The following is a 26,962-nucleotide window of genomic DNA, read 5'->3' as shown; positions in this document are numbered from 1 at the left end:
TGTGCATGGGCTGGAGTCATATGGCAGAGATGGGGGTCACGGGCACAAGTTATTCCTGGGGAGATTCCGGTTGGATATAAGAGGAAATTTCTTCCTAATGAGAACAATCAGCGCCTGGGATAATCTCCCTGGGGAACTGGTGGGCTCCCCAGCTGGACACTTAGGATCTGGCTGGACAGGGTGCTGGGACATCTCCTCTAGGTCATGCTCCCAGTGGGAAAGTCGGACCAGATGGTCCCTGAGGTCCCTTCCCGTTAACGGATGGTTCTGGGACCCTTGCGGGGCTTTGCCCCCCTCTCCCCAGCGCTGGTTCAGCTTCATTATCCTGACCCCTCCTCCGTGCCTCCCCCTGGGCAGGGCCCTGCCCGGCGCCGTCCCCGGCCACCGGCGGGCTCCGTCGTGGCCACGCTCGGGGACGCGGCGGCGGCGGCAGCCGAGCCCCGGGGGATGCGCACGGTAAGAACGGGGATGAGGGGGATGCTCGGGGCCGGGCTGAGGGAGCCGCAGCCTGGAGCGATGGGATCGGTTCGTGCCTGGTGCTAATGACGGGAAACGGGAGCCTGGGGGGGGTTTGCTCTTAGGTCCCGTGCTTCCAACCGCCTGCACGGCGCGGGAGCGACCGCTGCCTGCCGGGAGCAGGGGAGTTTAAAGTGGTTTTATCAGCCCCGATGCGTGTTTCAGGGGTTCTTTCGTAGTTTACAGCCTGTGGGGCTCCACAGCCAAGCTCTGTGCTGCGGAACAATGCCCCTTATTTCGGCTGCCTTCAGCAGGAGGGGCTTTAATCTGCCTAGTAAAGACCTCAGCTGCGTAATTATTTCCTGCTAAACATCCCGGGGCAGTAACTGCCCAGACCCCTTTCCATGCTGTGCAGAGACCTGTTAACAGGACTCTTCTCTCACAACGAAAGGTCTCCTTAGCAGCGTTTAACGTCAAGAACTGAGGCAGCGCCAGGTAGGAACGGAGTGTATTTCGATGGAGAAATGTACTCTAACGAATTCCAAACCCGAGTGCTCAGAGGTGTGCACAATATTTGTGATGTGCTTAAAACCCAGAAACATCTCCAATGGCGTGCACGTAAGTGGGGAGGTTAATGAGAAAATAGTAAGGTTACAACTGCAAGCACTCCGAGTGTGTGTTCAGAACATAGAAATCCGGGTTGAGTAAAGAGGGGAGGTGACAGAAAGCCAAGTGTTTTCAAGTGTGTGTGGGAGGGAGCCACAAAAGCCTTTCCAGCTGTTTACAAATGGGGCGAGAACATGCAAATGGGTTTGGTTAGGAGTTTGCCAGGGCGGGGTTGTAGTTTTGCACCTCTGCTGCTCTCTCTTGCGGCTTTATGCAGCGCTGAGGTGCAGGTCGCGACATGTAAAGGGCCCGGTTCGTGTGAGTGGGGCTGGGTATGGACATGGCAAACTGCATCCAGGCATCCCGGGAAAGAGTGGGCTGCCCCATCCCTGGCAGTGCTCAAGGCCAGGTTGGACACAGGGGCTTGGAGCAAGCTGCTCTAGTGGAAGGGGTCCCTGCCCGTGGGAGCAGGGGTTGGAGCTGGAGGAGCTTTAAGGTCCCTTCCAACACAAACCGTTTCATGATTCTATGACTTACGCTCTGGGACTGGCACAGAGTCAGTCCAGGGACAATTGGGAACTCCTGAAGATTCCAGTTGAAGACAGAATCTTCAAAATCTAAGTTACTTAAAAGAAAAAAAAAATCAAAGCATTCTCCAGGCTCATTAATTTCCCAGACTTGGGAAGAATTTCAGAGGGAACAACAAAGAGCACATCCTGATGCAAATTCATGCAAACCAGAATGGAGTTCCCTTCTCCAAGGCGTGGGAACCAAAGTCTTTCAGTGCCAGGTCACAAGTATTGAAATGAGGCAAGGCATCAGTTGCTGCTTAGGAATACAGGATTCACTTTGCATTTTCCCCCAAATTCTGGGCAAATGAGAGTGATGCTCCTGCTGACTCAGCAGGTTTCCTGTCCTCTGGTTGTACAATGCACATCAAGCCAGAATGGGAGCCAGGCCCAACTAGTCCTGGCCATCATCACAAGTGATGCAGTTTCCAGTTTGGGCCCTGTGTGTGTGCATGGCTGCGTGCTCTACGGCTCAGAATGGATTTTGAGGCTTTTCTTGTGTGTAAATTACAGGAGGGCCTGAACTTGCAGAGCTGCATCATCCTATAAATGCAGTGGGGTTTGGGTGCTTTTTCTGGTACCTCCCAGTTTCCTTTCCTGGCTCCTATTTCAAGCCTTGCTAGGACAACCTTGCCCCTCATTTCCCCTCTGGCCTATCAGCCCAGCCTCAACACACTTTTACTCTGCTATAGGCACCTGATTCTAACTCTTCACTGAATTTGGTGCTTCCTTTGCTCCACCTGACTGATCTGAGCAGCACAGCAATGAGAGCAGAGCTTGGAGGTTTCTCCAGCTGTGGGTGATGCTGAGCTTCCAAAAGGAATTCCAGGAACAGCCTTGTAAGCTATGGACTGACTGCATGGAAACTTTAATACCCCCCACCTCTACTGAACTTATGCGGAGTGATTGCTCAGGGATTTAAATTCAGCCCCAAATTCAGATTGCTTTAATTTCCCAGTGAATCAAAGCCAAGTGCTTGGTGCAGTGGCTGTTCCCTGCCAGGTTCTCAGTGTGAACTCCAAAGGACAAGCGCTACTGGTTCATAAAGGGTTGTCAGAACCTTTTTGAACTCGAGAATAGGATGTGTTGTTCTGAGACTTGCCCTTAAACAGCTGGAACACTGAAAAGAGAGCCCCCAGATCCCATGAGCAGAGCTGCAGCTGGAATGGGTGAGCATTTGTTGCAACCAGTACCTAGAGCAGGAGATGTGAGCACTGCTGATACGTGTGGGGCACAAAACCTGCCTGGTGCTCATCCTGAGTATGGAATGACATCTCTCTTCTGTGGGAGCTTATTCTTGGTGCAGCATTCCATGCATGGAGCTATATGAGATTGTTTCTTGGATCATGGGCTTCCTTGCACCTGTCTCTGTTACTGCAGAGGCTTCTGGCTTCAGGAATGGGGAAGGAATATGACTGGAATCTGAGAAGAATGTCTTTTTGCTATTAATCTGTGCAGGAGTGATTGTGCCTTGGGCTGTCCTGAGCCTGCATTTAGTGAAACCTCAGGCCTGGTTTGGAAGCTTTTAGAGCTGGAAGGGACCTTAAAGCTCCTCCAGCTCCGACCCCTGCCACGGGCAGGGACCCCTTCCACTAGAGCAGCTTGCTCCAAGCCCCTGTGTCCAGCCTGGCCTTGAACACTGCCAGGGATGGGGCAGCCACAAGGGAGCTTCCTTTTCTTTTTATGGTAATAAACATAAATCAGCAAGAGTTTTGTCTGCTTTTTCTGAAGGAAGTTACTAAAATGACAAATAAGTATTCATTTAATTTATTTAAACTTCCCACAAGTCATAAACCAAATGGTTTAGGTGGTAAATGTGCTCTTTGAGCTGAGTTTTATGGTAACCTTAGAGCCTTTAAAACGTCAAGGTTTGACCCAAGGGTCTGTTGTACTGTGACTGGTCACTGTAAAGCTAATCTAGGTTTTTACTGCTCTGTCTTTTGAGATGCTTCACAGGTTACACTCTGTTCAGTGCCTGCTGACCATGGCCACGCTTTGGGGTTCTTCAGTGGCTTTGCGTGGCCCGAGTGCCTTGAAATACATTGTTTAATTCAGGGTGAAACTGGAGCAGTGTATCTGGCACCAAACAATGGCTTTTAAGGTTTTTGTAGACAAGCTGAAGGTGTGATTTTGACATGAACTGAAGCAATTCAGTTGTCAGAATGAAGGTATCTGCGATGGGGCAATGGCAGGAGGCTGCTCCTGGCACATCTCCACGGCAAGCATCACGTCTAAGATGCTTCTACCCATGTGAAGCTGAGTTTCCAGCCCCAACCTCATGAGAATTCCCTGCAAACCCTTGGCTGGAATAAGGGAAGGACAGGATTCCCTTTGTAAGCAGCATCTGTTCCTGGGCAAGCTGAGCTCCTGCTCCTGCCATGTGGCGTTTTCCAGCGAGGGCTGCAGAGCCCCGCATGTCTGGCAGGTGCCAAACCATATCCGAGCTTAGAATTCCATGGGTGAGAGCGACTCTGGGATGTGTCAGTCCCTCCCTGACCTTCCCTTCATACCAGCTGCTCTCCTTTTCCCTGTAGCAGCTCTCATGGGCTAATAGAGAGGAGATGCACGAATCCCTGTTAGGGCCCATGGTTAAGTGATGCGGTTTGTAGAACTGCTTCTGTGGTGTTCCAGAGATGGCTGGGTGCTGGTTCAGGAGGGTCAATAGAACCAGTTCTGGTGTATTTGTGAGCTTGCACGTGTACTCTTGGGTGCCTTGGGATTAAGGAGCTGAGGCCATCACCTGAGCTCCCCTCTGGAAATGCACCCACAAGGCTTGGCTGATGCGTGGTTATCCAGCATGGGAAACCTGGGCTGGTCAGTGGAGCAAGGCACTGGAAAACAGATTTGTTCTCTTTCCACTTCAGCCATGAACTTACTGCATGAATGTGGCTAAATTCTCTCCATTGAATAGCTTCAGTCAGCTCTGTCTGAGAAGTGTTGAGTTCAAAGCCCCTCTCTCTATATCTATATAGATATGTAGTGCAATTTTGCCCAGATTACATAAAACGGACTGGTAAAACAAGAAAGATTTGCCTATATTAAAGAAGCCCTTTCCAGGTTTGTGGCATTTGTTAGTGAGCTGCCAGGCGTTAGAACAGGTTTTCAGGTTGTGTGTCTGAGGAAATGGCTTCTTTTACTTGTTAAAATCCAATTTAAAAGGGCAAGATGTATTGCAGTATCTTGTCCAACCACTTACAGCAATTTCCACAACAGACACCTTCTGTGCTGCCTGTTCTCTGTTAATAACACCTTACAGCTTTAGCACATTAAAACACCTTGATGTCTGCTCCTGAGCTTTTTCCATAGTGGAAACTCTTGCGACACGTCCATTGTGCACAGCTTGCAGGGTACGGTCCTTACTAGCAGGAATGGCTCATGGAAAGGAAAATGCGTACTGCTTAACACACTAATCTTAAACATAAATGGATTTATATGTTATTCTGACATCCCAATGCCTTCTGAAGTCCAGGGAGGCTCCAAGACTGAAATGATGAACTGGCATTTCCAGGCTGTAGGTCAAATGAGTGCTTACCAAATGTGATGAACGAGCCAGGTTTGCTTGGAGGCCTCTGAAACTCTTTTTACTGATTATCAGAATAACACTGCTTTTACTTGTGAAAGTGGGGGGTTTTAGACATTTTTTAAATGTCTAAATGCGTTTAATGGGGTTTTAGACATTAGTTCAGTCCTGCTGGGTTTATGCATTTATAAGCTCCGTGAGAGCAAACAAAGGCATATAAGAAAGATGTACCTGTTGCCAGTCATTATTCTGACCTGAACTGTACTTAATGCCCAGACCTTCGTGGTCTGTATCTGTTGACCCTGTGTAATTTTTCCCTTACCCCACACACTGCAGGACCAGGCTGCTGGCAAAGTCCATGGCTTTCCTTGCTGTGCGTTGGTTTATTTGGGAGCGTAATAATCCTGCTGTGGGCCTGGATTTAATCGTGTAATGCTCCTTTTCCTTAGGACACCTAATGGCTGCATCATTTATTTAGCCCCCCCCCAGAACAAAGAACCGGCCGTACTCGAGTGTTGTGAGGAGGAGCAGGGAGCCTTTGCCGTGTAACTGGATCGATGCAGAAGCGCTCGCTGTGTATGTAAGTGCAGAGAGGGGAGCTCACACTGATGACAGAGGCAGGCAGCAGCTGGCACTTTGCTCCTCAGCCTGGTCCCGGGGGAACCATCGCATCCCTCTCTTCTTACTTTACTCACATTTTACAGTGCTTAAACAAACAGATCACAGTTTCTTTGGGAGTTGTTTGTTGCCATCCTGTGCTGCTCTTTATTAGCTATGAGCGTGATTCCTCAATAGAAGTGCAGTGACAAGTGGCATTTAAATTCTATCTTTGTAATTATCTGTGGAAGAAAGCGCAGGAGTGCCCCATTCCTGACACAGAGCAACCTATTTTGTTTTTGAATGCCTTTCATTTAGCCAATGTACAGTTTTGCCATAGGTACCCATGGAATCAGTGCCAGACTCCAAGTTGATGTGTTTGCAGGCTGAGTGATAGATGCACCTTCATACCTTGGGCCCTAAAGCTGCTTGTGTTCCACACCCAGACTCAGTTTTACATCGCAGGGAGCTTGGCACAGCCCTGCCACTGACCTGGTTTGGGATGAGTTCCTGTGGCACAGCTCGAGCTGTGGTGCTGCTGAGACGTCGTGTCCTGCCCAGCAGCACGCTCCGCTCCCTTGGCATCGACTTGAGGTTCACCCTGTTCCTCTGTGAGCTCTTCCAGCTCAATAACCCCTGACCAGCTTCTGCCACGTTGGCAAACTGAATCAAGTCAGCGGAGTCCAACAGGTACGAGAGTCGCAGCAAGGCAAGGGTTTGGGATGGGAGAGAAGGAAGTGAGAAGGGGGGAGATGGCAATCACTCCCATCAGCAGCCACACTGACTCAGCTGCATTTCCATTTAAATGCTTTGAGCAGATTCCATCCCGAGGCCCAGGGATCACTGATAATCCATGAGAGACACAAAATGAAGTTCAGCTGGTTCAAGAAAGTGTTAAACAGTAAAACTAACCCCACTTATCCAGGCTGGTACAACCCCTTGATCCCAAAACTAAAATGTCTCAGTATTGTGAGATATGGTATCCCCTAAAGATGCTTCTCCGGGTTTGAAGAGCTCAGGCTGTGGTGGTCTAGGTTGAAATGTGCTTACAGCATGGCTGGGCTGCAGCCAGAACCTTGTTTGACTAAATGCTGTTTTACTTGTCTAAAAGAGGCTTTCAAGCAGTATTTGATTTGTTCTCACCTATATATATATAAAGACCATTATATATCTTGCCAGGGACAAATCCTGTAACCTCACTCAATCAAAGCTGGCAGTGAAGCCTCACAGGACTGACAGCACGGCAGTGCTGCCTGGCAGTGGCACCAGCCTAAGGGAGTTCTTGGCAGCTGAGCCCTCCCCAGCACACAGCACTTGCCACCGCTCCACACTGCGGAGACAACCCTGCTCCTTGCAGCTTCTGACATGGCTGTGAATGGGAAATCCTCCTCCAGAGGAGCATGAGCAGGGGAAACGGGTGTTAAATGCCTTTGGGTGCAGAACGTTTTGTACCAAGCAGGGACTGAAGGAACACAGGGACCTGTCTTTGACACCTGGTACCTAGGTATGACTTGGAACAATAGCAGTGGCTTTGTGTTGCCTTTCTTCTTGGAATTGCTACCAAACAACTAGTATGAACTGATAAAACCCATCAAGTTTGCTGTAATATCATGCAGAAGGATTTCCTGCTGTAAGAATCACTGGATCCTAGTGGAAAAGCAGTGAACGTGTGTCTGTGTCAGTGCTCTGCCCTGCTAGCTGGTTTGGTTACTGGGTAGGTCGGCCACACCTGTAAGCCTGGGGTTGATGAGAGGTCTCGGATGTTATTTTGTCTGTTAGGCTGCTGTTACTTGGTTTGGGTGGGTAAAACCCAGGGTGTTTGCTTCATATCTGTGCTACCATTGACCTAGTTTTGAAAGCCAGTAACCCCCAGCAGCCATCTGTATCCCAGCCGATGCCAAGGCACGACAGTAACATCAAAAGGTGACAGCCCACTGGGCGATTGGAGGGTTTTATGGCCAACATTTGCTGTTTGTGTTGCTTCCCCTTTGGGATTTCACTTCCTAACCCCTTGCAGCATTCAGAAACAACAGGGGTATTGATGGTAACTCCTGGCATCTTTATCATGAGATTTTATACGTCTCTGAAAGCACTGGCTGTAGGTTCAAGGTTCAAGGCTTCCCTGGAAGCCTTAGCTCTCAGTTAGGGGGGTCTACCGTGTATAGCAATATTTCTGGTTGTGAAGAGCTTGCCAACATGATGTAAATGCACTCAACCATTTAGGAACCCAGGGACAAATGAAATGAGCCTCGGCTCTGTTGTTTTAACAAAGCCCTTTGACTGTTTTCCCTCTTGGCCCTGTTTATTGTTGTTACCACGTAAGTTTATAGCTACCAAACCTAAGCAGCTTTGCCAGGACTTGGCCATCTCCTGAGGATACCCTGGTTATTTCCTAGCGGTGCTGCACTCTTACCTGATACGAGAGTAAGGTTCTGCCTTGGTGCAGTCACGTTCCCTGACTCCAGTGTATCGTGGTGGTTTGAATTGCCTCAGGCAGCTGTAAGTTCTCCCCTTTGGGATCTCTCCATCACATCTCATTCAGTCCTTACTAGTCCTCAAGCATATTACTGTGGTTCAGCTGGGACAGGGCTGTGGTTACCCCCATCTCCCAGGGGTGACGGTTGTGAGCTTGACTCTGGGGATGGAGCAAAGGGCAGTTACTCAGCCCAAATCCACAGCGCTTCATGCAAAGGGAAGGTTTAGTTGTTGACGTCTGTATAACGTGCATCTCCTGTGGTGGTCAGGACCCCCAGGGAGATCTACCCTGGCTCCCTGTTGGCTCTGCCAGTGTCTTGCAGGCTTGTGGTCTCCCCAGGTGGATGTGGCTGTGGTCCTCCCCGATGGCAGTGCTGCTGGATGCAGCCTTGGACCGATTCACCATGGTGAGGTACAGATCATTAGAGCTGCAGAGCACGTGTACTATGTAGTAACTTCTTTACAAGGCAACTGGTTTGTAGTTTAGGAGTAGCATTCATAGAATGTATAGAACCATAGAACCCCAGCGTGGTTTGGGTTGGAAGGGACCTCAGAGCTCTTCCAGCCCCAACCCCTGCCACGGGCAGGGACACCTTCCACTAGAGCAGCTTGCTCCAAGCCCCTGTGTCCAACCTGGCCTTGAGCACTGCCAGGGATGGGGCAGCCACAGCTTCTCTGGGCACCCTGTGCCAGCGCCTCAGCACCCTCCCAGGGAATGAATGCACAGAGCTCTGGCACAGAGAGGGCACAACCAGCTTTGTGTCACCGGCTCCGTCCCCATGTGGGAGCCTTGCTCATGGCCTGGCAGGAGGAGCTGCTCAGCCCTGTGTTCTTCTTCCCAAGCTGGTATCCATCGTGCACTGTGAGGTGTTTTACTTCTCGTTTCTCGGGCCTCTGGGAACGGTCCCTCCGCCTCCTGCTGCAGAGCAGGGCTCCATCAGATACCAAGCTGCTGCTTGGTGAAAGCAGTATTTAATGGGGTGACTAAACACCGAGCTAGTTACTGAGTAACTTCCCGGGAGCCCTTCTCCATCCTCCGGGGGTTACTGGTCACATCATGTACTGGAAAGTAAGTTAGGCTTAGGGATGGCCTGTTTGGGACAGGATAGTGAGGAGGAGCCTGGGTGTTTGCTTGCAGAACCTCAAACATGGGCTGAATGAATCAGTGAACTGTATTCCAGAGCCTCCCGTGTTCCCCCCACACACAGGGTGTGTGGAGTTGAGCTTTTCCAACAGAATTATCCCCATCCTCTCCTCCTTCAGTGCAGTAAACCAGGGATGGATTTGGAACTCTGATGGCTTCAGTAGTTCCTGGCTGGGGACTGTGGTGAAGCCAGGCAAGAAGCAGAAGCTGAATCCATGCCCCAGCATCCCACCGTGTACAAACTGCACGTGCCACAAGTGAGCAGGTTACTTCTGCAGGAAATGTGGGCAGAGTCCCCTTGAGAGATGATGCATGAGAACAGAGCAGGAGCTGTTGCCTGCGTGGCGTTATCCAGTTGGGAGCTTAGATTGAGGGGGGGAATATAGTGGCATAAAATCGGCTTACTTTTTTAATCCCAGCTGGAAGCCTGTGGGAATTCATCCCCCCACATGAGGGCCTTGCTATCAGGCTCTGTTGCATAGAGTTGGAGGCAGGACAGAATTTATTGTGGGTGTTTGAGCTGATTCAGAGCGGCACAGGAGAGGTGAAAGCCTCAATCTCTGTGCCTTCTGTGCTGTCTTATGAGCAGAGCACTTGATAAACCCCACCATGCAGCCTGCAGCACATAAAGCCCAGCTCCAGTGTTTCCTTGGGCTGTGCTGACTTACGGTACGCTGCTTTTGCTCTCCCTGTCTGAAAGTAGAACTTCGTTTTGTAAGAGACCCAAACCCAGATACTTTGTTGGAGTTAATCCACTTTTAGTTGGATTTAATTAGCAGCAGTGCTTCTTGGCTGCCTCAGAGCCAGAGCTGAGGACAGCGAAGGCCGAGGTGCGGCAGAGGGAAGGATGCTGTTGTGGCCGTGCTGTCCTGGTGGGATGCACAGCAGGGAGTGCGTTGGGCGCTGGGGACCTCAGCAGCATCTTTGTGGAGTTTTCCTGTTGTGCCAAATGGGAGTCCTGCCCGCTGCCAACAGCCTGGGCACAAAAAGCACCGTTGTTAATAATTGACTGGTGCAACAGCAAAACTGCCAAGCCTGGGGTTTGCTTCCCTCCCTGTGCGCTGCGGCGCTGGGCACGGCACGAGGCAGAGGGGTGTATGTGGAAGTCACTGGTGCAGCTTGATGCTGGTGCTGTGCGTGGAGCTGCTTGGACACATCCCTGTGATGTGATGGAGCAGGTGAGAGACCGGAAAAGCCACCTCTGAATCTATGTGGGTTGCACTGAAAACACTTCAGGTTCTGGTGTTTGGAAGATCTGTTCTGCAGACGTGGCTGGAATGTGGAACCAAAGCATCAGCTTTTGTCTTCTAAAAAGAAAACTGGAGGTAGAAAACTTGCTCCAGCTCTTCTTACCATGGATATGCCTTCAGATGTCTAGAGGTAACTAACCCAAGCATCATTTCAGAGTGTGTATGTGTATATTTTAGATGGCTGTATCTGGTCTATATTGTCTCTGTAATTCAGTGGTTGCTATGATGCCTATCTGGATATTTGCTTTATACAAGAAAAGAGTGCACATTCTGATTACTCAGTGTTGCTTGTATCACACTTGCTGTGTATCTGGTGGGAAGGTGATTCTGCTGGTCCATAGCTGAAGTAACTGCTCCTTCATCTCTGTGTAAGTGTTCCATTCATGTGGACAGTGGCCATGTCCCAGAGCAGCTGGAGGATCACACCGGTCCTCCCAGGGCCACAAAGGAGATGGGACCATTAGAGACTGTGCTAGAGCTCATGCTGACCCAGGCATGAGCTAGTGGAGGTGACAGGAGGGAAAGCGTAATGCTGGAAAACAAAGTGTGGAAGTGTCGTGTCTTCTGTTGATCCTTTCTCCCCAGCAAGGGCTCTTGGGTTTCATTCAGAGCATCTGCTGCCAAAGTCCATCTGCTCCCATCCCTTCTGTAAAGTCAGCAGGAAAACAGATGAAGGAGCAGGATATAGCCTGGAAAATATTAAAACCACATTTGAAATGTTTAACCTGGGGTCGAAAGCAGCTTTTAGGCATGGGAGTTCTCTAGGATACAGGATAATGTGTACTGATTCTAAAAGCAGCAGTGTCATCAGGCTTTCTCTTTCTGGAGTTTTGCCTTTTGAAGCCTGTAATTCTTTAATAGTCTTGACTATTTCTGGGTCTGTTCTTGCAGCAATGTGAATGGTAAATTTACGGCATTAAAGGAACTTGATTAGGCTCTAAAAAGGGAGAGAAATTGTGTTGAAGTAAGAGGGGATGAAATGGAAATGATTGGAGAGGAACGTGTGCGCTTGGGCGGAAGCTGTGATTTGGGGCAGTGTGTGTTTGAGACGTGCCTTCAGAGATAGAACACACCAAGTGCTTGGTGCTCAGCAGATGAGGCAGTGATGACGACAGAAGCCAAGAGCAATTTCTGAGGCTGAATAAGGGAAGTCAGGGAATTCAAGGACAATGGGAAGTATGTGGCGGGTGACTGCTCTCATTAAAAGGTCAGACTCTGCTGGTGCTCAGAAAAGGCCTCTCGCAGGGCTGTGACGAATTGCCAAGCCTCATCTTCCTCATTAAACCCTTGGCCAGAGATGGGACCATGGATCTCTGGTCCAAAAACATTTTATGTGGGCCAGAGCTTTACATTGGCCAAGCTTGCATGTTACTGAAATGCCAGTGGTCAAGTCCAGCAGTGAGATGTCATCACTGGGTGGGAAGTGACTCTGGGGAAGGTGGAGGTGGACCCGTGCTGGCACTGTGGCTCAAGCAAAGCTCCTGCACTCACTAGGAATCTCTTCCTTCTGTGGACAACAAGGCGTAGCTGGGTAAGGAAGTTGAGGAAGATTCGTGTCCCCATGCCACCTTCCCCACTAGGAAAAGGGGATATTGAGATGCATTATGGTTATTTTCATCCTCCTTTGAATTACTCAAGACACTTGCATTGCTCCAGAGACCCTCACGTCTGTATCTGTGGCTTTTACTGGAACAGTTTACATTCCTCAAACTGTGCTGAGATTTACTTTGGTGCACGCAAGGCTTAACCCTCATCTAAATCCCATTTAGGCTCTGCTTTGAGGATGTCTGATACTGCGACTTTCCCTGGCTCCCAGTAGCAGGGTAAGCTTCCTACTGGGCCTGTATAAGCCGAACTTGAAAGCTTGTCCTTGCGTTTAGATGTTGGCTACTGCATGATAGTGCTGGAAATAGATGGGAAATCTGGGGTTTGGAGTCCTCTGAAGTCTTTGCAAGGAAAATGCAGAGCAGCAGAATGTGTTTTCCAGTCATCTAAAGGGGATGTCATCCGATATGTTTGCCTGCCTCTTTGAAACCTGAAGCTGGAAGCCCTAGGAGGTAAAATGGTTGATTATAGGCTAGAAAAAATAATAATAAAGGGAAAAAGAGAGAAACAGGCTTTCAGTCCCTGGGCATAAGGATGACCAGCAGCCACGCTTTCCTGCATGTGGTATCCTCACATTTCAGTCATGTGAAAGTGATGGAATTTAAAGACTTCAGACATTTGTCTGGAATTTCTGGATATTTCATAGTCTGGTCAAAAGAGCAGCTCTTATTTCCAGACATCTCACGTCTCGGAGTCACTGAGAATGCATCCATATGGATGATCAGGGGCTGGAGCACCTCCTGTATGAAGACAGGCTGAGAAAGTTGGGGCTGCTCAGCCTGGAGAAGAGAAGGCTGCATGGAGACCTCATAGCAGCTTCCAGTGTCTGAAGGGGGCTACAAGGATGCTGGGGAGGGACTCTTCTTTAAGGACTGTAGGGACAGGACAGGGGGTAACGGGTTAAAACTTAAACAGGGGAAGTTTAGATTTGATCTAAGGAGGAAATTCTTTCCTGTGAGGGTGCTGAGGCACTGGAATGGGTTGCCCAGGGAGGTTGTGAATGCTCCATTTTCCTGGCAGTGTTCAAGGCCAGGCTGGACAGAGCCTTGGGTGCCATGGTTTAGTGTGAGGTGTCCCTGCCCATGGCAGGGGTTGGAACTGGATGATCTTAAGGTGCTTTCCATCCCAAACCATTCTACGATTCTACATTGTGCGTGTGCACAGCTTGCTGGTCAGCAGATGACCCGCTGCAGGTGATGCCATTCCATAGGCTCTGCACTTGCTTTCCCAGGATTTCAGGCTCTCGGGGCTTCCCGAGGCTCGCCTGGCTCTCGGAGGCGATGCTTTGGTAGCAGTTACATCTGCGGGGCTGTGAAGCAGGCAGGTCGGGCGCTGTGGGCTGTGCAACTGATTGGAATCCGAGGAATTCTGGCTAATATTTACATCAGGTGTTTGCTCGCTGATAACAGACGGGTCACTCGCAAGCATGTACAGGACCTAATGGGGAGGCTGGTCACGGTGCTTGCTTTGTGCTTCGCATGCCGGCCACGCTCATGGCTTGGGGAACGGTTGCGTGCTGTAGTGTGATGCCATGGATAGCTGTGGGCTTCCCCTTTAGTTCCATGGACCCACTTGTTTAAAAGTGGCAGTTGTACAGAAATAGACTAGAAATAGGCAGTGTTGGTAAGGGAAGCTTGGCCTTAGAACCAGGGAACTTGTAACTGCAGTGTGGAGGCACCGAGTTCTCTCTGTGCAGAGTTAATTTGCCAGAGACTCGAGGCTTTGACCCACTGCGTTGGTTGCGAGGAATTCAGGGTTGTGCAATACAAACCACCTTTCCCTGGAGTGGGGAGGCTGCGGTGGTGCCGGCTCTTGTAACAGCACTCTGTGAGGGGCTGGAGGCTTCAGCAGGTCAGAACATTAATGTTTTCCTCTTACAGGACCAAGTTCTCACGTAGCTCTTTAAACACCTTGAGATCAGCAGTCCTGCTGCCAGAGGTTAGGAAGCATCTTCTCCCAAAGAAATATATCAGGTTTCCCCTAAGATGTGCTTCAGTACCATTTATTTGCTTCTGGAGGACAGCTGCGCAGTTGCTGACCTCCCTGTGCATCGCAAGGAGATAGCTTGGCATAAAGAAGGAAGAGATGTTGGGAAGCAGGGGTGTAGGAAACCAAGAGAGTGCTTTCATTGGCACACATAAACCAAACCACAACTGTTATGTAGGTTCTATATGTAGCTGTGAAAAGTTAGAGCCAAATTCTCATTGTAAATCTCCAGTAACTCAGTGGAACTGTGCCAGTGTATCCCAGACGAAGACTTGGCTCAGTCTATTAATAGCAACAGAGCAATAGGGCTGCCTGGAGTGGTTCCACTGTGAGAAAATTCAGATTTAGAAAGTGGAGATAAGAATGATGGAGGGATCTGCCTCCTGGGGAACGTGGCTCCCATGGGGTTTGATCCTGTGCGCTCCCAGCACCCTCAAGTACACGATGCTCCCACTCGCTGTGGTGGTCCAGGCTGTTCACTGAGGTAACGTAACAGCGGTGTGATAGCCACTGTGGTACAGCCTGATTCTGCATTTAGTGTCACTGCAGTCATTCTCTCTGCTGCTTTTCTGTCTCTGTAGCTTCAGAAAACCCAAGGTTTCCCTTTCACCTTCACCAAGGTTTTTATTGCTTTAAACTCTTCACTAAAGACCCTGATGAGAAGGATGTGGGATGTCGTCATCAGCCGGTGATGCTTCACGGTCCCTCTGCCACCCTGTTATTCAGGGATAGACAGCGAAATTTCACAGCTGCCTTTTAGATCATCTCTAAAGAGCTTCTCCAGGTGTCCTTGAGTCAGATTCTCACTGAAATGTCCAAAAAAGCCCAGCAGAAATACCTTCTGTTTTCCTTTCCCAGAAATCAGTTAATTTATTTGCTGGGTCCCACCAGCCAACTTCCCTTTATAGATTAACTTGTGCGCTTTGGCTCCTGTCCATCTCGTCCTTTGGCTCAACACGAATCATACCAGGACTGTCTTTGAAACAAGGCAGGAATGTGAGCTTTCTGATTAAACAGCACCATCACCCCTCAAACCTCTCTTTCTGCCAGCTTTGAGGCCCCGCTGCAGAGGTTCAGGTTGGGAATGATGGGTTCAGGTCTGGTGAGATCAACCTTTTTGGGGGAATCAGGCACGTGCTATCCTGTTGGGTTTGAATGCAGTTCCGTCTCCTTGGGAGCGTGTTACCGGGGCGGTTTGTCACTGAAGGGTTTCAAGGCTTTGCTTTCTTTTGATCACAGAATCACAGCCTTGTTTGGGTTGGGAGGGACCTTAAAGCTCATCCAGTTCCAGCTGTGTTTTGATTCTCTCCCTTGATGTTTGGCAATCGTAATGAGAGGGCATCTTCCAATTGTATGTATAGTCTTTTAGACTTAATAAAGGTCTGGAGAACTCTCGTCATTAAAGACTTGGTTGCTCCATTAGTGATAGAAGAAATGATCATTCCAAGATCCTAATAATTACTGAAGGCAGAAATTTAACTGCTACTCCAAATGCTATTTCCAGGCTCTCATCTGGAGCACGTGTGTGTGCTGCTCTCTGATGTCCCCAGGTGCAATGAGAATCCTCCCACTCAGGTTTTCATGTGTTTCTCTTTCTTTTTAGGATCCTCTAGGTATTGTTGGAGTGTGAATACAGAGGAAAATGTGCTTTTCTGACAACTGTTGTGGATATTTAACCAGGCTTTGACTTCTGGAAATGCTACAACATGACTTCATCTGGGAATGGGATTGAAAGATGGACTCAGAGGCAGCGTGGCAGAATTGGAGAGCTGGTAGAGCCTCTGTCCTCTCCTGAAAGCAGCCATGGCCTTTCACCAGTGAAGTCGGTCAGCAGTGCAGAGCATCTCCTGCAGCTCCCTGGAAGAGTGGACTCTGCTTACAGCTCTTTCTCAGGGGGATCAAATGCTCCAGAGTATCCCACCCCATCGTGCTATGGTCAAAACTGCTGTTGGCCTCCAGAGCAGGCACCTTACATGGACTCAGAATACGTAAGAGGTATTTATAATCTCAGTGCAGCAAACTCTGAGCACGGGTGCCTGCATCCCTGCAGAGCACCAGACCCGAGCAGCCGTAACTCTCACAGCACCGGTCTCACTGAGCGCTCTGGAAGCGCTCCTACCCGAGGGACTTCACATCAGGGACCTCCTCCTCCAGCAGCACCTCCACCTTCTCCTCCCATGCGACTCGACAGCTATAAAGTCACCAGACACCTGGAAAACTCAAGGGGAAGGCACAGCTCTGGAAGTCATGGTGACTGGAGTGTGCAGCCAGCTCCTTGCATGCAGGACAGTCAGCTGGTGGATAGGGACGTACCATGGGGTCAGCACAGGGATGAAGTTACAGAGCAAGATATAGTGGCTGTTAGGGAAAAGACTCTGGAAAACAAGGGCCTTTCCTCTGATTCTGCAAATGAGCTATATATATCAAAAATTCAGGGGTTAAAGATGGAGGAAAATGGAGAGCGGAGCCCATCCCAACAACCTGTGAGGAGAAGCAACCCACACATCTTCAGCAGACCTTCTTCAGTCATTTTTCAGGAATATTTAAAGACTGACTCTGTGGCCAATATCCCCAAAATACTTTCTGCTTACAATTCAGTTCATGCTTATGACGATCCTGAAGAGAAGAGTTCCAAGTCCTGTCACCCAGCACATACCCACCCTAACACTGTTAATGATACACAAGAAGACAAACAGTGTCCCTGCAGTGTACGTCGGCCGGCTCTCAGAGCTGTGACAGAGCCCAGCCAAGGAAGAGGATGCTTACCCTGCCCTCAGTGCCCGCTCCATGCCAAGCTGCGTTCAGATGTGGATCAAGGTGGGTTTGAGGACAGTTGTGACTTAAAATATGTGGAGGATGCTTCCAGGAAGCTGAATGGTTGTACAGGCAAAAATCAGTGCTGTGCCTCTGAAGGAACACTTGGAAGTGGTATCGGGGAGCTACTGAATGAGCCAGCCACAATGCAGAGGTCAGCACCGTCCTGTGGTTATGGTTCTGCTGAAGCGCAGCCTCTGCGCTGTGAGGAGTGGGATCAGGGAGATAGGCACTGCCATGGTAATAATGGCCAAATGTCTTTGATCAGACCAAAGGAAGAGCCCACATCTCATCTTTCACATGACGCCAAGAAAGAAAAAGGGGTCAATAGCAGCAGTCCTGACCTGGACCGAGAGGAGCCTCCTGTTCAGAAACGCCAGCCTGGATTTCAAAAGCAGCTCCTGAGACAGCCTCGGGATGCTCTTGCTGGGGAACAAATAACCAGGCACACAACTCCCATGCTTTACTATCTGTCTGGGGGGAAACCCACCGATATCCTGAGCCACAAGCAGCTCACCCAGTGTAAAGAGGACTTGAGGACCTCACTGAAGGAATCCCCAGCAAGCAGCTCCTCAGCACGATGTCTAGAGCTACAGAGGGAAAGCAGTCAAAGGACCAACCACCACCGTCAGTGCCGGGATGACCTGCTTGAGACTGAAGATCTCATTCTCATGGATGAGAGTTTCAAGAATGACTACAGAGAGAAACTTAAAGTGGCTCAGAAGAAGGTTCTGAGAGAAACCTCCTTTAAAAGGAAAGACTTGCAGATGAGCTTGCCAGTTAGACTGAGGCATAAACCCTCTAAAAGGCCATCGATTGAACACCTCAGGTCCTTCTCGTTATCCGGTTCAAGTGAGGATGCCAAACCTGTTCCTTGTTCCCCTTCTCATCTAGAATCCTTGGAATGTTTCAGTAGAGATGAAGAAATTAAGAAGCCACAAACAGGTCGAATGGGGGGAAGGAAAAGGGTCACCAAAGAGCAGAAGAACCTGTGTTATTCTGAACCTGAGAAACTCGATCAGCTAGCAGATAAGGAAGTGTTGTGGAGTCAAGTCAGGGATGAAATCGCTGAGCAAGGTACAGGAGCAGCAGGGAGGAAGACTCTGGAGAGCAGAGGGAGGGCACTTTCCAGTTCAAGTATCTCCAGGACAGAGCTGAAGCAGATCCAGCACACTGCACTTATCCAGTACATGGAACGGAAGATTAACCAGACACCAGGTAGTGCACAGCACCTCCCACTGCATAAGCCACCCCTGCAGAAGAGGCTGTCGCATCCCAAATGGCCTCCTAGCAAGGCTTCCAATGCCAGCGGGAGCAGGAAGATGCAAGATGATGAGGTTTTCTGCCAAGTTCTCTCTGAAGAGAAATCACCGCATGTCGTTCCTCATTTGGCTTCTGTGCCCCCGCTGAGTACGAGCAGCAGGTACAGCCCCAGCTCTGCTGGTACAGAGACCTCAAAGCTCGGCCCATCGCCCAGTGAAGCAGGCAGGGATTACCCCAGCAAATGTGCATTGCCTGAGAGCCTCCTGCAGGAGGGTGATCCAGCTGGGAGAGCTCAGGAGAGGCCAAAATCCACTCCTCCTTCCACACAGGTGAGACAGATGTTAACAGGCATTATTGTTTGGGAATAACTTAGGACCGTCCACCTGGTTTAGGGAACTGTGGGACTACTCGCATGAAAAGCATCATGAACAAGTGCAGAGGTGAGGGCAGGGGACATGCACCGCGTGTCTCTTGAAGGGGACAAGGTGTGCATGGGGTCTGGCACTCGACACACATACGTGCTGTGTGCAGGGTGATGCTGGCTGTGTTTCAGCTGTCACTGTTGTGACCACAGCAACTTCATTAGAACAGTGTGCCAGGAATGGCTTTTATAGAGATTTTTATTAATGACCAACCGTTTTAGCTCCTGAATTTGAAGGACAGTAGCTGTCGATGTTGTTGTCGAGGAGAGTAAAGAAGATAAAGGGTCAGGAAATAATCTAATGTACTACTCAAATTAGTCAGCTGAAGAGGCTGGCTAACCCCAGTGCTTACCTGCTTTCTGAATTGTTATGGGAGTAGGGCATGTATTTAGTTGCCAGATGTTCTTTGGTTTTCTAGGTAGAAAAGGAGGATGCTACATGGGGAGAGCATAATGGGAATTTCATTAATAAAACCAGATAGACACAACAAAACCCCCAAAAGCCCCACACCAACAAGCACAAAACCTTGGTGAACCTACTCAGAGATCCAGTGTCGGCTTTTGTCCTGGGGATGACAAACATGGGGGTGAACTGGAACACCTGCCCAGTGTGAAGATGCTCGTGGTCCCAGTGTGCTGTTTTTGCTTCCAGGACACTCATGGACAAGTGACAGCTTCTCGGCGCTGCCAGAGCTCTCTTGGCACCCCCAGGTAAGGCTGTGAAGGCTCTGCCTGGGTAGAGCCCATGTCCAAGACACAGGAACTGCAGCAGCAGCTGTGGTTGTCTGCTGCCGTCTTGGGACCCTGTGCGGTCCAAAGGGGAATACTCGTCTGCTGCGCTGCTCGTTTCACTGTGGGACAGTCTTTGCAATCATTTCCGCTGTGCGGAGCAGGCAGCGAGTACCTGAGCTGCGGCTCCGTGCGGCAGCCGCTCGCCTGCACATGCCTGAGATCGCAGCTCCCTCATCCGAGCTCTGGCAGACACAGCATCTGCAACAGCACGGTGTGCCAGGCTGGGAAACGTGGGGTCACAGCCGTGTGAGAGTGGGAAAGGTGGGATCAGAGCCGTGTGTGACAGTGGGAAAGGTGGGATCAGAGCCGTGTGTGACAGTGGGAAAGGTGGGATCAGAGCCGTGTGTGACAGTGGGAAAGGTGGGATCAGAGCCGTGTGTGAGAGTGGGAAAGGTGGGATCAGAGCCGTGTGTGACAGTGGGAAAGGTGGGATCAGAGCCGTGTGTGACAGTGGGAAAGGTGGGATCAGAGCCGTGTGTGAGAGTGGGAAAGGTGGGATCAGAGCCGTGTGTGACAGTGGGAAAGGTGGGATCAGAGCCGTGTGTGACAGTGGGAAAGGTGGGATCAGAGCCGTGTGTGACAGTGGGAAAGGTGGGATCAGAGCCGTGTGTGACAGTGGGAAATGTGGGGTCAGAGCCGTGTGTGACAGTGGGAAACGTGTGGGTCACAGCCGTGTGTGACAGTGGGAAACGTGTGGGTCACAGCCGTGTGTGACAGTGGGAAACGTGTGGGTCACAGCCGTGTGTGACAGTAGGAAAGGTGTGGGTCACAGCCGTGTGTGACAGTAGGAAAGGTGTGGGTCACAGCCGTGTGTGACAGTAGGAAAGGTGTGGGTCACAGCCGTGTGTGACAGTGGGAAACGTGTGGGTCACAGCCGTGTGTGACAGTAGGAAAGGTGTGGGTCACAGCCGTGTGTGACAGGGGCTTGGAGGGGGGATTCAAAGGGAAAAAATACTGTGCTGTTTGCACACAGCTGACGTGTGTGTGTGTGTGTGTGTGTTAACTCTCCATGTTTGTCTTGCTGCCTCGAGCATCAGGAAAGAAAAACATCCGAGCTCTGTCTCAACGAGGCAGTGATGCTGACGCTTGGGTAGTCATAGGATTTCCACTGTTTCAGTCATTCAGCAAGATGCCGATGGTTTCTGGAGGCTTGATTATCTTGGGAAAATAGTTGGATTTCCAGTGAGATTTTGAGGTTTTTCATCAATTTCCCAGTTTAGCCAAGAGGCTGAGCGGGTCAGCATGGATGTAACTGAAGTTCTGGACAGAACAGTAACATCAAAACCCATTTGATCATAGCTCTGTAGTATGTACTAAGTAGATTAAAAGAGAAATCCAGAATTGGTTTCATTAGTAATTTAGATTCTCCTCTTTGGGACAGAGCTGGCGCTTTTTACCATGGGTTTATTTCAGAAAACATACATGTTGGCCGTGATTAGAAAATGGGGATTCAAACAATGTAGGCTGGTGCTTGCGTTTTTGGCAAGAAAAATGAATAGGTGATCTGGAATCTGAATTCAAGAGGAAGCTGGAAGGATAATGGCAGTTATCCTGTAGCTGCTTAAACGGGCTGCAAAATATCTGTGGTAGAGGAAGTGTCTCAAAAGGAAGTGTCTTCCTTCTTCTAGATTCCATGATCCTGAGAAAGATGGACGTGAGAATTGTGAACGTAAAGACAATGACATAAGTGGAAGTGCGTGTTGTCAGGGTACCAAGGCCCTGACTCCTGAGGCCCCTATTCCCATACCAAGGAGCAGAAGCAAGGGAGATCCTCAAGCAGAGGAAGAATGCAGAACTGAGTCTCTGAGCAGCAATGCTTTAGCAAAGTGTCCAGAGCAGCAGCCTGCAGCTTCTCCAGAGCAAGTAACTTGCTGCCACACAGTGTTAGCTCAGCCCCACCACGGGGACAGGAATACAGCTAAAGGTTTAATTGCAAAGGAGACATCCACGTACAACAGCCAGAGTGATGCTCACCTCAAGGGAGAGGCAAAAAGGAGGCTGCAGTCTCCTGAAGACCAGCGATATGAAGAACTTGCTATGGAGATCATTGCCAAGGACAGCTCTCTGGTGGATATTCTCATGCCTCACCCTGATAGAAGAACTGCTTTAGACCTGATGGAGGGTCTGTTTCCTGTTAACATTTCTGTGCTGGATAAATCACACAGGAAAAAGGGAGATGTACAGCACGTGCAGGAGAATGAGTGAGTAGACAAATGATCTAGTATTTTAAGCTAATTTACTGTATGAATATCACATGTACTGGTAGTAAGGTGACCTGAGCATATTGCTTTATTTTGGCTTCATTAGCAAATGATTTAGGGATCAAGAAACATCTGAGGCTGTGGGTGTATGACAAGAAATGTGGTTCAATGATACCTTATTACATGGGACTGTGACAAAGCCAGACAGCAAATCTTTTGCTTTAGATGTTTTAAGAACTTAGAAAGATTGATTCTGAAGTCAGGATGGATTAAACCATGAAACAGCGTTTGAGAGTTAAACTCCTAAGTGCTTGCCATGGGTGTTCATTTTCTGTTCCAATGGCAGGGATGCACCAGCAGAATGTCCTGAACCTGAACACGGCGCCAAGCAGAAGTGTGAAGATCCTACCTCTGAGGGAAGCCAAGTCCTGAACAGGAGCAGAGGCAGCACAAATGACCTGGATGACATCACGGCTAAGAAAGTATGTACATGACCATCAGAGGAACCCTGTTTATTCACCATGACAAATAAGTTGTTATTAATGTCATGTGTTTCACTGGGGGCATTTGTATTCGTGGCTTTTATCCCAACAATAATGTTTCACAGATACCTTTGAATCCATTTTTGCCAGTAAATGGAGTCCTGGCAAATTGGCATATTGATCATAAATGGTGGTATCCAAGATTCAGGTCTCTCCCCCACATACTTCTGAGCAGGTCACCAGGGATGGGTACCTGGCACACGCACGTAGGGTGGGTTATACCTTTCCTCGCAAGGCCAGCTCCCGCGCAGCAGCTGAATCTCAATTTAACACTCAAATCTGGCCTCAGAACCTTCAAAATTCATTGCAACTGGCAGCCTGAATGAGAAATATTTTTCTTTCTGAGAGAACTGGCGGTTCTTACTTCATACAGCACATATGGACTGAGATAGCACTATGGCAGCTTGGAAGGGCAATCTGTACCTTCAAAGAATGAGCTGGGTTTTATCCGTTGTGGAAACCTGGCCATGCTCCATCTCAGGTAATGACAATCTGCCTTCCTGAAACACCTCCTGCTGCGCACGTGGTGATACTCCTCATCACCCACTGTCTAATTGCTGCTCCTGCTCACGGTGGCTTCAGATGACTTCCAAAGTAGCTGATAGGGTTCTTTGCTCTGGTCTCGGGGCCTTTTTCCATATTGATATTTCCCTATCCAACAGTCTCTTGCTTCACTACCCAGGCACTGCAGCTTGCTTGAATCACCCCAAGAACTGACTTTGTGTGTGTATTATAAATGAAATCCAGTCCTTGTAAAGCTTGGGTAATGGAGCTGTGACTTGATGCTCATGTCTTGGAGCATAACCCTGTGTAACCATGTTGTAATCCTTATTGCAGTTGACTTGTGAGTGATGGGACGCTCTCTGAGCTAGGGATTATATCACCAGTTAAGGTGATTACCAGTGATTTGCTTTTCAGAGTTTGACAATTAAGTACAGCTTAGAAAAATACTTTTTTTTTCCTCCTTTCCTCGAGCTTAGAATCATTTTAAAAGTCAAAAATCTGCTGAAGACGATGGAGGAAAATCCACCCTCTCGAAATGCTCGGGATCCTCTTTGGCAATAACAGCTTTCTAGGATTACCTCTCTCCCTTTGCAGCTGGAACTCGTGTCCAGGCTCCAGTCCAAGCTGCAGACCCTGTATGGGGAAAGGGAGCTCGTCCTCTCCGAAGCGCGGGCGTGCGCAGTGCGAGGCGCAGAGCTGGAGGCGCTGGTGCAGGATGTCTGCAGGCACAATGAGTTTGAGCGCTACCTGATGTTCATCGGCGACCTGGAGAAGGTGGTGAGCCTCCTGCTCTGCCTGTCCAGCCGCCTGGCCCGAGTCCAGAATGCCATGAGGAGGATCGATGGCAACACGGATGCTGAGGAGAAGGTGAGTGATGAGTGAGCAAGGGGGGGTATTTGTTTGGGTCGCTCCTTCCCAGGTGGGGCTGATCCTGCCTCATTGTCTTATAGCTCTAAACAGGAGTTGTAAGTTACACGTGAATCCCAGCTGCTGTTATGAGATTAAATTACACATGAAAGTGAATTATACATGACACCAGCCGCTGTCCTGGCAGTGTTAGTGCCACACAAGGAGATGGTCTGTGCTGGGGGTGGTCTTTGAACCCTGGGGGTAGCTCCAAGCCGGGGCTGCAGGGGGTTGTTGTTTCAATGTGGTAATTGCTGCCTTTGAATTTCTGCTTCACTTAATGGGCTTGTAGGGAGCAGGAAGATGTGGTCGTAACCTGAGATAAAATTCCCTGCAGTTTAACTCAACTAGCCAGTTTAGCTGGAAAATTAGGAATTGCCTCATGTCACCAGGAAATCCTTTCAAGTCTGAAAAGTCTCCTTTTTACTAGAGAAGACGAGCCGAGTTTATCCCAGGAATGATGCTGTCCTGCTGCTCTCATTGCTTTTAGACATGTTATCCGTACAATTCCTGCTGTTCTCTCTCATATGGAAACTCAAAAAGCACAGAGTTGGAAAAACTGGGATTTCCTGGAGCTGGGCTGCCAAGAGGTTTATCGTAGTTGTCATGCAAAACAGCACTAAAAGGGTCCTGCCATGCAGTGCGGCATGGAGATCAGGATCTGCCCACTCCAGAATGGCACTCGCATTAACAGGAATAACTTTGAGCTGTATTCCACCCTGACTTTGGCTTTGTGGTGGGCGCTTCTCTAGTGTTACGTTTATGCTCTTCATAGTAAATGTGTTAAAATATCCAAGCATTTGAATAACATCATAAAGACTTGGTTATGTGCCAGCGTCTTCACAACCACCTCCCAGTCGCTGCCGTTGCCCCAGTGGCAGCACAACCAGCAGTCTGGACCTTCGACTCTGTCTTGAGGGTGCTGCTGGTGAGCACTGCTCTGTGCTGGACACTGTCCTGGGACTGGACATCTCCCAGCGGTGCTCTCCCTGTGAGCATCATCACAGCTGGAAGAGAGTTAGCTGACATGTGAACGTGTTAAAATCCTGTAGAACAGGCAAGGCTTGATTCTGGGGGGTTTGTTAAAAAGAAGCCTTTGAACAGTTACCATCTGCAACGGGTACCTTTTAATAGAAGTTTTAATAGAAGGTGTCTTTTTGATGTGACATGAGTACTGTGGCCGCACACAAAATACAAAGGTATGTGTCTTAAAGAGCTTCTAATTGAATGAAGATGGATCCGGGACACTTTAAAATCCCCAGCATGTTAAATGTATTGATTTTTTACTCCTGAGGGCAGCATGGAGGAAGTGAGCCCTGATGGGCTTCACTGGGTGTCTTTACCTTACAAGCCACAAGAATGAGTAATTCTATCGAGCAAAAGCTCATGTGGAACACAAAAGCCCACAAGAGGAAGTAATTAAACTAAATTGACTGTGGCTTCCAAATGAAGATGTAGAGTCTGCCAGGAATGATGAGTTTTCATAGTGTGCTGCTTTGTTCTTTCATTCCATCAGCAATCGCTCCATGAACGGCACAAGCTCTTGTCTAGACAGAGGGAAGATGCAAAAGACCTGAAGGAGAACCTGGATCGCAGGGAGAGGGTGGTCTCTGGCATCCTTGCCAAGTACCTGAGTGCCCAGCAGCTCCAGGACTACCGGTGCTTTGTTCAGGACAAGACCTCTTTGCTCATTGAGCAGAAGGACCTTGAAGAGCAGATTAAGTTTTTTGAAGAGCAATTAGAAAGTCTTGAGAGAAGCATCCGACTGTAGCACCCACCAGCAGCCCATCCCGCTGCAGCACCCAGATTTGGGACCTATCCCTGGAATTCCACAGGCTGGGTTTGGTGGATTCTTGCAATCCTGGTAGTGCCGTGGTGTTGACAAGTGCTTAGATGCGGCAGGGATGCTCTGGGCACGCACTGGATGTGCCTTCCCCTTGACCAGGCCAACTGCCAGCAGCGTACAGCACGTCACATTGGAAATGACTGATAGGATGTTTGCTCCTATTCACTTGGCGTGTATTTCCCCTTCTTGTTGTCTGTCCATCTGCTTCCAGATTGACATAATCTCAATAAAAGAACGGTACAAATATTTTCCTGCTGTGGGTGGGTTGAGTGTTTAAAATGAAAAATGCTGTGGGTGTTCAGATTTGGACTGGGGAAGGCACGCAGCCATAGGGAACGTTATGGACCATTTCAGCGAAGCTCCTGCACTCATTTGTACTGTTTGTATCTATGACATAGTGAAAATACACTGTAATGGAAGAAAATAATGATTTCCTTTCTTGGCAGCTGCCATCCGTGAGTCTTTCCTGGCTCTGTGTAACCCTGGTAGGCTGTTCAGTCTTCGGAATGGTCCTCATGGGCATCAAAAAGAGCTGCTCAGTGTTGAAGCCAGCTTAAATGAGGACTTTGGGGAGTGATAAACTTTGACCTTGGTCCTGCACAGCCATTTGCCAAGTCCTCGTTATGCTTTCAAAGTGTTTGTCTTTCAAGCAGCACCTTCAGGGTTTGGGTTTAGGTAGTTTTCCATCGTTGGCATGAACAAGAAGTGCTGAACGTGGGAAAGCTGCTGCTGTGAGGTAGGTGGGACGGGTGGAGGAGATTATTCTGTTTCAGTGAGGCTTTATATAAATCCCTTGGCAAAAGTCTTTTAAACCAATGTTGTGTGTTGAGTCAAACCAGTGATGTTGCTGCATTTAAAATCAGAGTGTGGTTTCTTGTTTGTTTCTAAGTATTCAGTGAGGGGGTTATTGTGTCTGAGCTACATACCGAGACCATGAATAAGGCAGCAGCTACTAATGGAACTCAGGTTTCTTCCACAGGCAGAAGAGATGTTCATTGTTCCATGATGCTAGGCTTTACCAAGACATGTTTTGCCAGTGGCATGGGATGACCACTGAGAGAAGCTGTCCTGTTCCTGAGGCACCTTCTCCTTTGGGAGAGCTTTCAATAAACACCTGGAATAGGGAATTGATGTAAGTTTAAACGGATGGCTTGTGTTCATTTTACCTCAGATCGTGTTCTTTATCTGAGCTTACCCACTGGGCAACAGGAATGGACTGGGTAAGAAATGACAACATACAAAAAAGAGAGTCCTGTATGTGTTCCGCACAAGCGGTGTTGAAGGATAACTTACCAATGCTCTACCTGCTGGAGGAGGGCACCAGAGAGAGCGCAGTGTGCTGCATCTGTCCATGAGCACATCCAGACGTGGCCTGGGGGTTCCATGCCAGTGCAATAAAGCACAAACTGCTTGCCAGGCTCCCAGGTTGTCAGCGGCTCTCTATTTGTCTTCATACTGGAGGAAC

General features: G+C 49.2%; 1 protein-coding gene across 1 annotated transcript; it reads left to right on the top strand.

Moving 5' to 3' along the window:
- Window positions 1-401: 401 nt before the first annotated feature.
- SHROOM1 (shroom family member 1) lies at window positions 402-25,745 on the top strand. Its single transcript, XM_057415837.1, has 7 exons — window positions 402-456; window positions 15,812-18,614; window positions 19,359-19,417; window positions 21,127-21,699; window positions 22,046-22,181; window positions 23,340-23,612; window positions 25,168-25,745. The coding sequence occupies exons 2-7, from the start codon at window positions 15,915-15,917 to the stop codon at window positions 25,420-25,422; spliced, it is 3,996 nt and encodes a 1,331-aa protein (XP_057271820.1). The 5' UTR covers window positions 402-456; window positions 15,812-15,914; the 3' UTR covers window positions 25,423-25,745.
- Window positions 25,746-26,962: the final 1,217 nt, after the last annotated feature.

This window comes from Pezoporus wallicus, unplaced genomic scaffold, assembly GCF_028554395.1.
Source record: "Pezoporus wallicus isolate ANWC-B61680 ecotype Strahan unplaced genomic scaffold, APGP_CSIRO_Pwel_v1 contig_9052, whole genome shotgun sequence".
Lineage (NCBI taxonomy): Eukaryota > Metazoa > Chordata > Aves > Psittaciformes > Psittacidae > Pezoporus > Pezoporus wallicus.
This window is presented reverse-complemented; position numbering and strand designations above follow the sequence as displayed.